This window comes from Kryptolebias marmoratus, linkage group LG21 (genome assembly GCF_001649575.2).
Source record: "Kryptolebias marmoratus isolate JLee-2015 linkage group LG21, ASM164957v2, whole genome shotgun sequence".
NCBI lineage: Eukaryota > Metazoa > Chordata > Actinopteri > Cyprinodontiformes > Rivulidae > Kryptolebias > Kryptolebias marmoratus.
In genome coordinates this window covers 18,797,450-18,812,990 of record NC_051450.1, presented here as the reverse complement: position 1 = coordinate 18,812,990, position 15,541 = coordinate 18,797,450, and the positions used below count along the sequence as shown (strand labels likewise).

At 42.6% G+C, this 15,541-nt stretch overlaps 1 protein-coding gene across 4 annotated transcripts in view; it reads left to right on the top strand.

Moving 5' to 3' along the window:
• The first annotated feature begins 1,911 nt into the window (after positions 1–1,911).
• The window catches only part of pip4k2aa (phosphatidylinositol-5-phosphate 4-kinase, type II, alpha a), a 25,026-nt gene continuing 11,396 nt past the window's right edge, over positions 1,912–15,541 (top strand). For 2 of the 4 annotated variants that reach the window (XM_017428424.3, XM_017428423.3), the window contains exons 1-4: positions 1,913–2,899; positions 13,911–14,008; positions 14,157–14,253; positions 15,035–15,187. In XM_017428424.3, the coding sequence (XP_017283913.1) occupies positions 2,759–2,899; positions 13,911–14,008; positions 14,157–14,253; positions 15,035–15,187 (489 nt within the window). In that variant the 5' untranslated portion in view covers positions 1,913–2,758. Of the gene's footprint in view, positions 2,900–13,910; positions 14,009–14,156; positions 14,254–15,034; positions 15,188–15,541 lie in introns of all 4 variants that reach the window. The other 2 variants (XM_017428425.3, XM_037973093.1) reach the window with 2 other exon arrangements.

Here is a 15,541-nt window from a genome sequence, read left to right as displayed (position 1 = left end):
AGCTCGGTCATCCGGGAGGGACTCAGAGTAGAGCCGCTGCTCCTCCACGCCGAGAGGAGCCAGTTGAGGTGGCTCGGGCATCTGGTGAGAATAGCATTAACTCTAGTTTGTTCAAAGCACCGTTTGCGTCATTTTTTAACATAAAACACAAGAAAAAGTCACAAGTCAGTAATTCAAAGTGAGGCTATTTATCATTTATTAAACCAATGAAGCAGTAAACTCTGAAAGTAAATCTCCTGACGTGCAAATAAATGGGCAGACACAAGCACTGCTAACTGCAGGTTCCTGCAAACCGAGTGTCATAAATCATCAGAATTAATTGCAAAGATGTCAGCTGCCTCTGACTGGTCTGTTGTTCTGATTAATAAGCCTGCAGAGGCGCTCCGAGGATTAAGCAGAGAAGTCTTATTCTCGTCTCCTAACAACAGGGGGAGACGGTGAACAAGGAACGCAGCAAACCTGGGGAGGAGGTTAAGACAAACACTGAAGTGCTGCTACAATGTAATCTAGGAGGATAAATTTAACCCAAAGGTGTCATTCAGTTTATTGTAAAGCAGCTCACAAAACATATAAGGCTATGTAACGGATAACTAGCTCAGGTATGTGGTCAAATTATCTATTTCAAGTTTCAATCTTGTGTGACATGCACTGTCCTCCCTCCTATTTTGTTGCATAAAAGGGAAAAAAATGCCCTTCAGCTGTTCAGTAATTGTTCAAAATGCTCAACTCTGTGAAATAAGCTCATAAAACAAGATAAACCCCAAACTAGGCCACAGCTAGCACTGTCCGCCAATAACAAGGCTTAAAACAAACTCGTAAATTAAATTTTACTCTCTTAAATGTTCGCTGTGACTTATCTTCTATGTCGGGCCTACAAAGAGACCTGTCTAAAGGTTAGAAATGTTGCACTCATTGACCACAAGAAGCAAACTCAGATCAAAGTTTTGTATATTAAAAAAAGGGAAGTTGAAGGTTGTTGTTGATGTAGGTTTATCTGAGCGGAAGTTTGATCATAGTAACTATATAGGCTGCCACCATACACATATTTTGTCAAAATGAGTTTGTTTTTTCATTATAAGTGCATCAAGAACATCCTTTTTTTTGTTGGCTTTTCGATACAAGCATGCGGTGAAATGTAAAGAGAATATTGGGAAAATGGAGGGCAAAATGATAAGGACGAAAGGAAATGAAAGGACAAAAAGAGGGGATAATCCAGCAAAAGAATAACAAAGTCTGACAAGTTGTGTGAGGATTTGCAGCGGCTCTTGTGATTTTTATTTTTATTAGTGGGGCAAAGGTGTTGCATGAGCTTCCAGCTGAATGACTTCAGCTTATTTGTGTTTTTTTGCAACTCAAGAGGGGGTGTGTAGAAATTTTAAAACAGTGGGTTTGTGTGAAACGTAGAAAAACGAGCCCGCAGGTAGGGTGGCAGTAGGGGTGGCCGGGGGTGCCACCCTGTGCCACTCCCTGGATCCGTCACTGGATCCGTGGGCAACAAGGATGGTGAGGGAGGCCTCCAAATGTGCTGCCATGAAGAGTGACTCATAAAACAAATGAGGGCTATTCAGCATCAGCACATTGAGGCCTCCTGCTTTCAGAGAAGCCCTGACACAGCAATATGGCGATGGAAACAGCGCAGTATGCACCAGAAAACCAAGTGACCTCTGGTAGTGTGGGACATTTATCACACCGTTTCCTGAAAAGGAGGCCAGGGCTCTCAGTAAAACTCCAGCAGCTGCAGAGTGCAGAAGAAATAAAAGCGTACTTCCTTTATGCTTTTTTTTTTTTAAATGTTTGGTTTGTGTCATTCTATATATGCAGATTTATATGTAAAAAAAAAGCCTGGTGTGTGGTGGGGGGAGGGGGGGGACACCAGCCCGTTGGAGGAGGAGGGAAGGAGGGAGCCGCAGCAAATCAGCGCAGGCAGCGGCAGACATTACCGCTCGGCTCCGGCTGTCACCTCCCATCCCGTCGGGCTGTCACTGACAGCAGCACGCATGAACATCAATGCCGCCGAGCTGGAGCTGACCACCCCGGTGACGACTGCGTCGTGTCGGCGTTTTCTACCAAACGGGGACGGGGGCGAGGACATGACAGGATACTCCCTCATCCCCGCGGACTGCTAGCTGCTCCCACCGCGTAGGAGGCTCCGGCGCGCGCCTGGCTGTTAGCCGTTAGCTCGCAGGCTAACGGCGGCGGCTGCTTCTGCTTTGTGCCGTCGTATGGCGAGCGAAGGTCGGCGGGCGGCGTATCTGTTGGTCCGGAGCGGCTAGTTAGACGAATAGCGTCAATTTTTAACGTGTCGTTTTTTTAGTCGCAATTCGTCGCTTAGTGTTTGTTTTTTCGATTCACGCTTTTCACCTTGCTTTTGTTTACATTTTTCTTTTTTTACAAAATTTATCGTTTGTGTTAGCTACCTAGCGAGCTAATCGGCTATGCTAGCGCCAGCTCACTGAAGGCTCCAGACGTGTCAAGGAAGGAAGAGAGTCGATGTGGGCTGGAGAGAGAGATAAAGACTGTTTTAGCTGAATGAGAACAGCTTTGTTAGCCTCTCAGCAACATATTAACTAACATCACTGCCTCGTTTAGCTTCAGCCAAGCCGTGTGGGACTTTGGAAAGGAGAGCGGTCACTTTTTGGTTTGCGAGCTGGTCAAATGAATAGCGTCGATCTGACTGAGCTGTGAGCTGAGCGCACTGTAACATCACCACCACCATCATCATCACAGAGACTGCATCCACCAGCCAGATCACCTAAACATGGCTTCTGCGGGCGGCATTGCCGCAGCTATTGCGAGCAAAACGAAGACGAAGAAGAAGCACTTCGTCGCCCAGAAGGTGAAGCTGTTCCGTGCCAGCGACCCTCTGCTCAGCGTGCTGATGTGGGGAGTCAACCACTCGGTGAGTCTGATCCTCACCCATCATGTCTCCCTCCACGTTAAGTCCTGTTTGCTGTCAGAGCTGTGAGTCTCCGTGTTGTTGCTGCTGGGTGTCACACAGGAGATGTCAGCTGTCAGCGTTGCTGACCTCAGGTCTGCTGCTGCCTTACAGCAGACCAGTAAACAGGCCTCCTGCTTACCTGAGAACTGCACAGTTAAAACAACATTATCCTGAGTGTTCATGAGGCTCTGTGACATGAACAGGGTTTGTCCTGTAATCAGAGGGTTGCTGGTTCAAGCCCCTGCTCCGGCTGTCTCAGCCGTTGTGTCCTTGGGCAAGACACTTCACCCGCCTTGCCTACTGATGGTGGTCAGAGGGCTCGGTGGCGCCGGTGTGATGGCAGCCTCACTTCTGTCAGCCCGCCCCAGGGCAGCTGTGGCTACAATGTAGCTTACCACCATCAGTGTATGAATGTGTGGATGAATGGGTGAATGATTGTAGTGTAAAGCGCTTTGGGGTCCTTGGACTAGATAAAGCGCTATATAAGTGCAAGCCATTTACCATGAAGGAGCAGATCTTTTAATTCAGTTTACTTGTTTAGTGCCAGTTCACAACAAAAGGCACCTCAGGGTGCTGTACTAAAACATAAAACGTAAAAGTCACCTATCTAAGGAAGGCAGCAGGCTGCATCGAACCTTCGCTTTCCATCCTGAGCAGCACATTGGCAATAGTGGAAAGGAAAAATGGTAGCCAACCAGCTTTACAACCCAATCTGTGCTCTAATTTACCAAACCTACTAAGCTAATCTGAACAAATCATTCTATGGAGACTAATCGATGCTTTAAGCTCCATTCATATCCAACGGATATCCACGTCAGAGACAGTGAGGGGTTCGACATGTCACTGCTGCCAGGAATCGAACCTCCAACCCTGTCCAACCCCCGTCCGCTGCTCTGACCTCTGAGCCACATTAAAAACTCCCTTTTAACAGGAAGAAACCTCCAGAAGAACCAGAACCAGGCCCAGTATGGGATGGGGTGTGAGAGGACAGGAAAGGTGTAGTTTTATTCTTACTGTAAAAAACATACAAATGTTAAACTATATAATCATATTTGCACAAAATGATTGTAAGCTAGTTGATTTCTCACATCAAAATCCATTATTGTAAGACAAATATGTCTGATATAATGTTGTTTTTATTAATGAGGCTGGTTTTGGTAACAGATCCTTGGGTCAGGTCAATCTAAAACGACGCTTCGTAGAGTTTTTCCCCAAATATCTTTAAACTAAACCATTCTGGTGGTCGGTGGAGCTTTTTTTTGACAAACTGCATACCTTCAACAGCTTTATGTCTGTTTGCATTTACTCTGGCAGCAGAAGTGCTGAAGCGATTTAATAGCCATGGAGACAGACTTACAGATGCTGACAAAGCGGTGAACGAGAACGCCCATCCATCCATTTTCCTTTCTGGGTTCGCGGGGCAGCTGGCGCCCATCTCCAGCGGTCACCCGGACAGGTCGCAGGTCCGACGAACAACCATCCACGCTCTCGCTCGCACATAGGGTCAATTGGCAGCTCTAAAAATTGTCCCCAACATGCATGATTTGGTCTGTGGAAGGAAACCGGAGTACACAGAGAAAACCCCTCGGATGCACGGAGGCGATCCTGCGACCTTTTTATTGCGAGGAAACGACACTAAACCCCCTGCCAAACTGTGCTGCCATGAATACGACGCAAAATAAAATGAAAATCTGATTGTTTCGCAACATTTAGGGTCAATGATACACATAAAAAAACCTGTGAAGTCCTGCAGAAATGTGCAAGACTAACAGATTCTGAGTTGATGCAGACTTCTTCATCAACTTCTCCATTGGTCTACCATAGAAGACAGCAGTGGTTAGAATCAAACCATAATTAAGATCAGTTGAACAATATCTCTTGATTGTTTTACACTGGTTAGGATCCAAAGCACGTCTTGCTCAGCGGAGATGTGTGAACTAACGTGCTTTGTGGTAATGAAAGTACAGTAAACTGGAACTTATTGTTTCTCATCTGTTCTGACCAGCGCAGTCGCCTCAGAACTCCAGGGAGGCGTGATGTTTCACCCTTCAGCTGGTTTATTTAGCATATTTTATGATATAACATCAATCTTAGTGGAAAAAGCAGAACGCCTACTCCCCTGCTATGGTAATTTTTCTTCTCAGGAAGTCTACAGGCAGTTTTGAGTTCTGTATTTTTTGGTCAGAACGCTACTCGCAACTTTCATCCCGTTTCTAGATTAACTGCAGCAACTTCCTTTTTAGAGATAAGACAAAGTCGCAACTTATTCTTATCGGTCATTACTAATTTTGCTGTCGTGACTAGATAAGGATTGTTTTTGCTGTAGTTTGTGGAATTACGGTTTGAGCTCAAAAGCAGTCTATAATTTCTATATATTTCCCCATAAGTCTTGTGGTTTGCAATCTAAGCAATAGAAATAATCATGTGTAAATTTGGCTTGATATTTAGGATTTCTGGTGCTACATGTAATTTCACAGATTCCTTCATGCGTGGGACTAATGTTGTGTAAAGATAAAAATCTTTAACAGGCACCCTGAGTGGTTGGTTTTAGGGTGGAGAGTTGGGTTTGGATTTCAGATCCTCAGAATAGCCCTGTGTATGTTTAAGGTCAGGAGTGCTAAAGATCTAAAGGTGTAAGTCTGGATCTAAGCTGTAGTCTGCGGTTGGATTACTGTCCACCTGGTTGGGGTGTTAAGCCTGTCGAGGCAAAGTAAAGTTCACAACACGTTTATCTCCACTCATGTTGCTTTACCTACTCTGTGTTTCTCCTTAAAATGTTATTTGTCTTATAAACTGGAGATTACACAACATTATTCTTTTACTTTTTGCCTTCTGAACGTGACATAAAGCTATATACATCATGTTGACAAGTTGTGTAGCTACATTAAGCCTCAGAAAATGTGCTGTTTTTGGTTAATTTTTATTTTTAATTCTAAGAATAAACAGTAGACAGCATTTATAGCTTCACCCATAGTTGACCATCGGTAAAGACGTACCAATGAAAGATCATGAAACATTTTTTTTGTTATTACTATCTGACTCTGGTGTCTAAGAACTATGCTGAAGGGGCAGATGTGTGGAGAAAGCTGCATGTTCAAACACTTCTCCTGGATTGCATATCAGAACGCCGGGGCTCCACCGGCACATTTCCTGCTTGTGCCTTAGGCTACCTCTTCCCCTGATTTTCTTCACTGCCTGAAAAAAAAAAAAAAAAAATTAAAAAAAGCTGCTCTGTCTTTGATATCGCCAGCCTCATAAAAATGAGATTCTGCGTCAGATCGCCAGGTTGAGCCATCGGGTTACTGAAAGACGGCACGCGCACGCCGCAGTTTGGAAACATTAATATAGAGTTTCTTACTGCAGCAGAGAGATTTCTAAAGTGACCTCAATCTTTAAATAACAGGACACTGCGATGAAACCCGGGCAAGGCCTTAGATTGCGATCAGACTGCAGAGGCAACGTGCAAATACATGCACAGATGCACGGGATACCCACCCCCTCACCTCGGCCTGCAAGCCAAAATACCTCCTAAGGCCTGAGGTTTAACATGATGGTCATTTATCTCTCAGGTTATGACAGAAGAGCCACAGATTTCACCAGCAAAGCAAACTGCAACTGTACACGCGTTTGTGTAGCAAACAGTGAAAATGACGTTGCTCCAGTGTCCTGTTGTAACTCAGCTGTTTTTAGAAGTAGAGGATCTGAAAACTTGTCACAGGTGATGTTATTTACTGTTTTTGTTGTAGTTTATCAATAAGTAAACAATAACACTTTTTAAACATTTGTTTTTGCCAATAATAGCTGGAATGAAGAAGGCCATTTTTTTCTGCTGGTGCTATATGTGAACACATGCTGAAAATCCTTTTTGACAGAAATCCAATTGTTTTACTCTAATCCTAATAGTTTACATTTTTACTGGCATCCATCAAAGCTTAAAAGGAGGAGTATTGATCATAGCTGGTCATGGTTTTATTGAAATTAGTTTAGGTTAAATATTTTTTTCACTACTTTGTCCTGAGGAGCAACGTCAACATATTTGGTGCAAACTTCATCCTACAAGATTATTATGTCATATCAGTTAAATCATTCAGAAATGCCTCCTGATTCAGGCTGATTAAGATTAAAAATCGTTGTCCTCCAGGATTTATCTTGACATGCTGGTCGTTGGATTGACATTAAGGGTTTTTGGCTCCTGCTCTTCCTGGCTGCAGCAGATTATAAGAATGAGCGATGGTTTTGAGATTTTTTAAAAAAAATTCAGATTTAAAGGTTCTTTGTTTTTACTTTGTTCTTCGTATTGTCAGCTTCTTCCAAAACCTCAAATAAACTCTATTCTGGGGATTCATTGATTGCTCCGTCTGCGTCTATTTTTGCTTCATCCTGTCGAAGTGACATACTTTCTTTGACTGCTCCTCTTCTTCGTCTTCGTTTTCCTTTCTGCACCCTGCCTCTCCGGGTCTGCTTCTGTGGATGATTGCGTAAGAAAGGGATTCTATAAATATCTGCAGGAGTGACCTGCAGCTAATGTGTCTGATTATGGGCGAAGAAAACAGAGAAGCTGGCATCCTTGCATCTTGGCACCCCAGGGCAATGACAGAACCAGGACCATCAGGAAGCATCTTGTGAATTGGTTCCAGTTTGCGCGTGCTGAAATCTATTTATAAGGGCTTTAAAAGTGAGGAAGTCATTGGCCGGTCAATCTCAAAGACAAAGCGCTCACAAAAATCAGTAACTTATAAGGTTATTATTGTTATGGACAGTAGAGTGAGGCTAACATTAGCATTGTTGGCAACCCGTCTTTGTAGGTTCACTTTCACAGGTCTGTACCATGCTGCGCTCTCGCTGACGCCGTCCCCCGATGCGCTCGGCTGCAGTGATGCGTAGCAACGATGGACGTAGTTCATTTGAGAAAATGGTGACAAAGTAAACAGCTTTCTGAAGTAGAGCTCATGGCTAATTAATGACAAACCTCCAGTGACTAGGATCTGAAAGCCACTCATTTAAAGTTTTAACATTTGGTGTCAGAAATGTTTCAGACACACCTTACTGGATGCCACTTATCTACGAGACGGAGGAGGGTCCACTGAGCACCCACTACTGGTTGGAAAGCACCATACCATTATGTCAGCCTTACAAAGTCTCCAAAAACACCAGAAAAAGACACTGAAAAAACTCACTAAGTGTAGCGACAAAGTCTCACTGCTTGCACCCGCCCTGAAGAAGAAGACTTAAAACATGAAGAGACTCAGTTTGTCTGATATGTAACGATAAACCATTCCTCAGTTTTGGGGCAGCAGCTGAGAATGAGCAGTCACCTCAGAAAGGAGGACGAGATCACTCTTCACCATTTAATAAATCACCATTTATTGTGAATAAAATTACATTTTGCTTCGTTATGCAGATTGGGAATATCACAGGAACTCTTTTACAAAATACTTTAGTTGGATCAACTAAAAGTATCAGGCGAAAACGCTGCTGAATGAATGAATCCTGGTCCTGGAGGGCCTCCATCCTGCATGTTTCGCTTGTTTCTCTGCTCCATCACACCTAATTTGAATCAATGGGTGATTAACAGGCTTCTGCAGAACACGAAGAAGGAAAACATGCAGGATGGTGGCTCTCCAGGACCAGGATTGCCCACTCCTGCTCTAAACTTTCTCTTAAACCTGTGCAGTCTTTTTCTTTGGGGTGTTCGGGACCTTTAGCTTCACTGAGCATCTTTTTAAAGCACTTAGAAGGTAGGACATGGAGCAGTAAGTAAGGGATTTCCTTTTCAGCGCCTAGAGAATGGTAAATTTGCCTCCCTAATGGCCGTTTGCGTTTTATGTTGTTAAATCTCGACACCACAGTATTCAGGAGTGACTCAAACAGAAGGTCAGTAGAAACGATTTAAAAAGCAGCAACTCCTTCTTGTGGACTGATTCACTCAGTTAAAGGAGCCGTAGTGACTGACCTGACCTTTCTTACTTCTTTACGAGCGGGACAAAGGGGAACTCCCTCCAAAAACCCAGAATAAATGCTGTTTGAATTGTTCCCTCCTGCACTATATAATGGTGAGTTTGCCATTTTGCAGTGTTTTTAATTGTAGTTGCAAATTTCCACGCCCTATATCGTGCTCTAGAAATTGATTGCGTGGTGCAGTAAAAGTGGTGTGCAGACTTTGTACGCTACATCAGCTGAAACAGTCCATAATGCATTGCGGCCTGACACAGCAGGCCAATCAAGGCTAATGCTAACGTCCGCAGCTCATTGTTGTCATTTTCAGGCTCGTTAAAAAGCGCCTAGAGTTTTCCAGATGTGTGAAATCTGAAGTGTCTCATCTCCTAAGCAGCAGAGGCTGAGAAATTCTTAGAAAAAGTGAACTAATACCGTATTTAAAACGTCCACAATGTAAAGCAGGCTTTGTTTGGGCGTCATAACGGACGCATGGCAACATCTGCTGTCGTCCATGTTGGTTGATGCTATTCATTTTATTGAGTTTGTAGAGAAATGTTTTCTACAACTGCTAAGCACATACTAGTTTGCAAATCAGTTAGAGATTATCATATTTGTGCAAAGATAAAAATGATACTCATAGCTTTCCTGCTGATAAATGGCATCACAACCTTGTGGCGTGCCTGAGTGGTTTTATTCCTTCCAGCTACCGCGCTGGAAATTAGTTTCTCCCTGCTCATGTTCTCCTCGCCGTTCTTCGCCATTAGTGAACTGTCATCTGTTGAAAGTGAGTCAGAAAAACAAGGTCATACCATTCTGCTGACAGAGCACGCTTTCTCTCACCAACTTCCTGTCCAATGGAGCAACAGCGCGCACTTGCTTCACTCTGGGCCGGAAAACCAGCCTTCATCGCCATGGAGACGAGAAGGAAGTGGTAGTGTGAAATGTGTCTGCAAGTTTGATAACTGCAGAAAGACGAGCCAAGGCATGTATGCGATTGATACGGCCAAAGTATAAATGCTGTCCTAAAAGTACGGCTTTCGAAAGCATTAAAGCTAAAACACTAATACAGGACAAGATTTGAATACTGATTTAACCACATGCTTTTGAAAGTGAAAACTCTTTGTTTATTAATAACAACCTTCCACCTGAAAGTCAGGAATCGTTGTTTATCGCTCACAGATTTGCACTCGCGCCTGTGATGTCGGGCATTGTCTCAGCTCGTGTGTGTGTGTGTGAAACGCAGCCTTGTTGATTAGGTGACATCTCCCTTCTGAGTACCAAAGGATGCATCTGTTTTATAACACCAGCGTGACGTAAGTGCCTGTCACACGAGGGTGCTGAGGCATCCTCGGATATGGCATCCGCTGAGTCCGTCTCCCTTCTGCCTTCAGATGGTCTTCTGTCACTGAGACGCGCCAGTTCGGTCCTTCGATGTAGCTCTCTGTGGTTGCTGCAAGAATAATAAGGAGATATTTAAAGCGCTTGACCGTTCAGTTTCACCCCCTTTTTTTTTTATAGCAAGGAGCTTATGAACGGTTCTTAAAAGGCAGCTGTGCGAACATTTAGGTCAAGTTTGTTAACCGGGTTATAAGCAGAGACGGTGGTCGAGCTATTCTCTTCTTCGTACTGAAGGCGTGAAGTCCAAAGTTTATTGTAAAATGTCTTAACAGTGCTGTAGCCTGGTATATCTAAAGTTTAATTGAAAGTTTTCAGTCGTCCTCCTCCTCCCTGCCTGCTGCCAGCTCCTGTCTTGGATTTTGACAGTTTTTAAGATGTTGCCTTAAAACACATTACCTACAGATAATAAACAACATTAGGGAAGCTGCTCTGGATCATCTGCTCAGCCTCTCACACTTTAAGTCCCACCAGATAGTCTTTATGCCTTAATTACAGCAGCAAAGAGCTACTCACAGTGTGATGAAACGCCTTCGTATCGATGTTCTTGTCCCGGTTTCGAGCTGTGCCTCATAGTTTCTGCTTACTGTATGCTCACCAGGCTGGGCATGAACACACATGCACGTGCACGACGTTGCAAACGCATATTTTAGAGCAAGGAAATTTATAGCTTTTCCTCCACTGACTAACACACCTAAAAAGAAATACACAAATTGGCCATTGTCTTCCAAAATACAGATTTATGAACTCTAAACTTGTTAATTTATTCACTGCTTTGACATTTGGTGTTGTCATGAGTTAAAGAGCACAACAAAGTGATTAAATGTATTTGTTCCAGTTCCTAACCATTTAAGTACAAGTTCCTAAATTTACAAAATGTACCTTTTAGCTGTATTGACATGTAAAAAGGATTTAGGGAGACAGTTTGTTTGCATGCGACATGTAGAGCCGCAATCAGGTTGCAGCGGCTTCACAAAGACGACAGATGTGAAGCGGGAGAAGTAGGTGCTCGAGAAAAAATGAAGGCTGACAGAAAAACATCATTAGTTTGACAAAAATCTTAGGTTTTTGCTTGCAAACAAAGGGAATTGCGGTTTTGTGTGGCTTCGTAATGTGTGAAGAGAAATCAAAGCGCTGACAGCTTCGTAGAGAAGTAGGTTATCTAATTTACACTGTTTAATATAAACTTCATTGCCTGATTTTTGTATTTTCTTTGGAACAATACAGGTAAACAGATAAGTTTATATGCTACCCAACCCTGTCAAGATGGCATTTTCACAAATATATAATTTAATCTAAACTGTTAACAGAATTATAAATTAAAACCTCGTTTTGCTCGTGAGTCTAAAAGGTTTGGTTGTTGATCCAAATCATCAAGTCATACTTCTGCTTCCAGTTTGGAGGAAGTGACAAAAAGCATAAACCTAAATAACACCAAGATGCAGTGATGACAACCTCATTGAGACGAGATTCAGAGTGGGTAAATAAATGGAGACGGCATAATTAATTCTGTAAATACAATTTAAAAAGGCTGATAATGAGTTTTAAATTTGTGAGGTACCACATCTTTCATCAGGGCTCACAGCATGGATTGTTTAATTCTTAAAGCTCAGGTTTTATTCACGGAAGAAGGCCCCACACTCGTCATTTATGTTATAACCAGTAATAAGTTTGAAAAGCGGAGCGTATTCAGTGCAACCGGCGACAATAAAACCGCTTCGTGAAACGCGAGGTTATTAATAGAGCATAAATAGAGCAACCTGCCAACATCCCTGCCTGCAGGCATCAACAAATAAACATGCGCACAGACAAGCGCGCACACATCATATATTTATCAAGCCGTGCCTGCTGTCATAACAAATGTCAGGTCTGCGTAATGCAGCGACGAGAGCCGCGGCCAGATCTGAGCGGAAATTCCTGCACTGCGCTTCGCTTTATTTCATGTGCAAAGACTGAGGGGGTCCTGTTTCATCCTATAGTTGCCGTAGAAAAAAACATGGAGTCTGAATCAGTCAATAATTCATAACGTCTTGTCTAAACATGGTCACATTTCAGACCTGATTAGGCCAAATGACACTTCCTGTCAGATGTTTCCTAACAATCAAACAGTATGCCCAGTTCAGCACACTTTGCTCATTTTTTTTTTTTACATGTTTCTGTGATGAGAAACCATTCTCTACCAAAAGGGTGGAAAAAAGTTCAATTTAACAGCTTAAGCTCGCATCCTGATGCTTATTCGGCAACTTTAATGCTGTTTAAAACACTTTAAAAGTCTGACAAGACCTGCTGCTAAGGAAGTTTACCAAATAGGCAACGTCAGTATATAAAAAAGAAAAAGGAAGCAGGAAAAAAAAAATTATTTCTCAATAGGAACTTTTGGACTGCAGGGGTCTGGTCACAGTTCGAACTGTTTAGACCAGTTCTTCTTCTTCTTCTTCTTCTTCTTCTTTTTTTGTTTTTATACTACAGGAACTGTGGCTGCTGACAGTTCCTGTCTCTGTTTTTAGAGGGAAGCTTTTCTAGCTTTATAGGAACCCACGAGTGACCTGAAGGGGACACATTTAGTCCAGTTGTAACCTAATGTTGATTAGCTGGTGCTCGCCCTAAACGTGCACTATTTAAATATCCATTCATGCCGTAAACAACAACTTCATCAAAGCGTACGCAGAGAAGTGAAGTCTTAGGTTCAACAGAAGAAATATTACAGAGCTTGTAAAGATCACAACAATCAGCACAGATTGGATAGAAAGGAGCAAAAGTGGTGCAATTTACTGAACTCAACCCAGAGACAACAGGAACTTCTTTTTCCCTCAACTGGCTCATATGAATGATGATTTGTGTCCATTACCTATATAAGGCTCCGGACTTTAAGGCGCACTGACGTTTTTTGAGAAAATTGAAGGCTTTTAAGTTCGCCTTATAGTCCGCAAAATACAGTAACTCTTAGAGCCGTAATGCCCCCCCATCTGCACGTCAACTAAACTGCTCTTATTACCAAGTATTTTGTGCAGATTAATAATCCAGAACAGAACTTTAGGCTCAGATATAAGGTTCAATAACATTCTTGTAATTATTCATCCTTTTTTAAATAATAAAATTGTTTATTTTTATTATCCTGCACCACTGCAAATCTTCCTCAACTATCAAGACTTTGTTCATACGGAAGCTGACAGTCATTTAGTGCAGGACAACATATAATAATAAGAAGAAATGAGGTTGACTTTTGGACCAGAACCAGCTCTCATGCAAACATTGTCACGTGGAAAAGTATGAAAAACAGCTTTTATACCAGCGATCTTTAACGAGCTCTACGATCCAGCGTCATTAAGAAGTTACATGAGCTGAAGCTCTCAGCTTGTTGTTCGTTTTCAGAATTCCCATGTTGGTAATTTGTAGTTGTCACATTAAAATAATCAAGGAGGAAAGCTGATTTGGTCAAAGTGTTGAGCTTCAACCAGCTGTGGTGTAGGCTAAATCTATCATTTCTGGGTCTTTTTGTCTGATTTAAATGTATCTGCTGCTTTTTTTCCTTTTTTTTTCCACGTCAAGCCAGCCAAACTGGACAGGTTGACTGTACACATGTGTTGTCTTCCTTCATATTTTACTAACTTTTTCTGTTTTTCCTCTTTCCTCTGCACAGATAAACGAGTTAAGCCATGTTCAGATTCCCATCATGCTTATGCCAGATGACTTTAAGGCCTATTCTAAGATTAAAGTGGACAACCACCTCTTCAACAAGTAACACCTTCTTTTTTTTTACTCAAATCTCCTAAGTTTCACCCCTAAATGTCACAGAATAAAGGCAACACATGTTCAGAACCTAAACAATCATAAACAATGTACTTTGTCTTTCCTGATATTTCTTTCTTTTAATATTTAAACCCAGGGAGAACATGCCTAGCCATTTCAAGTTCAAGGAGTACTGCCCCCTCGTGTTTCGAAACCTCAGGGAGAGGTTTGGCATCGATGATCAGGATTTCTCGGTATGAACCATTTCTGTGCTTTTCACAAACAGTCTACAGCAGATTGTAGACAGTTGTATAGTTTTACAGGCCCACTATAACGTTTCTGGATCTTCACGGCTGTAGGCGTGTGATTTTTAAGCGCCGTGCAGCATACTGAATCCATAACTTTCCTAAAATGTATCTGCCTTGGCTCTGATTTGGTATTCTTGCTTTTTCCCCTCTCTTTCATAGCAATCCCCCCCAGTTCCAAGTGCAGTGATTTGGCAGTGTTTGGAGGTCACTGCGCTCCAGTGCAGCTGTCTAGCTTACATGTTTACGCTGGAGTTCACTTGGTTGCAGTGAATGGGTGGCTGGGGGGAGTTAAGGAACTGACCTGTTTGAAGAAAATGGGGGGGGGGGAATATAGAATAAACAATCCGATGTTTGGCATGATGAACTGCAATCAAAACATCAGAATATTATTGTGACAGTTCAGCCACAAACACTGACCTCCAAAAAAAAGGTCTTAAATCATTTGTTTTATGCATTTTAAACGGTTATTCTTACTTTGCAACCCAGTCAGTAAATGATGGGGGCTGAGGAGTTCTTGGAGAACGAGGCATTAAGCTGGAAGATGTTGGATCATGTTTCTGTTGAGCTCCAGAGACTGTGCAGCAGCTGTTTGTGTCCGTGTGCTGCTTCACGCAGGCATGGAGGTCAGAACTTCATGTTTGGGAGGCGTTTAATGTGGCTAAATTAACGCTTACGTACTGAAACTATCATCTGTTGACTTTTTGTTTCCTTTGCCGTGTGTCTGCAGAACTCTCTGACGCGCAGCGCTCCGTTGAACAGCGAAGCCCAGGGCCGCAGTGGAGCCCGCTTCCATACCTCCTACGACAAACGCTACGTCATCAAGACCATCAGCAGTGAGGACGTGGCAGAGATGCACAACATCCTAAAGAAGTACCATCAGGTTAGAACAACAAAAAATGCAAGCTTTAATTCTATTCTAGAATTTATTTTCTTATTATCTGGTTGAGCATCTGCAAATGTTTTCACCAGTTTATAACACAAAAGTATCTTCAAAGCTTCGTGCCTCAGTGCAAAATCTTAAAACTGGAAATTGAATTTTCCTTCTCTGTTTTATTGAGGAGGTTTCTAATAAACACTAGAGAAATTGCATTTCCTGCGAAAATGCAGTGTGAATGCTTTTTTGCTGAATGATTTGACTGAAAGCTGCTGAAGAAGCTGAAACTAGGCGGAACAAACCCTTAAAACTGCAGAAAAATGCTTAAAAATAACAGAATAATCCTTAAAAATAACAGAA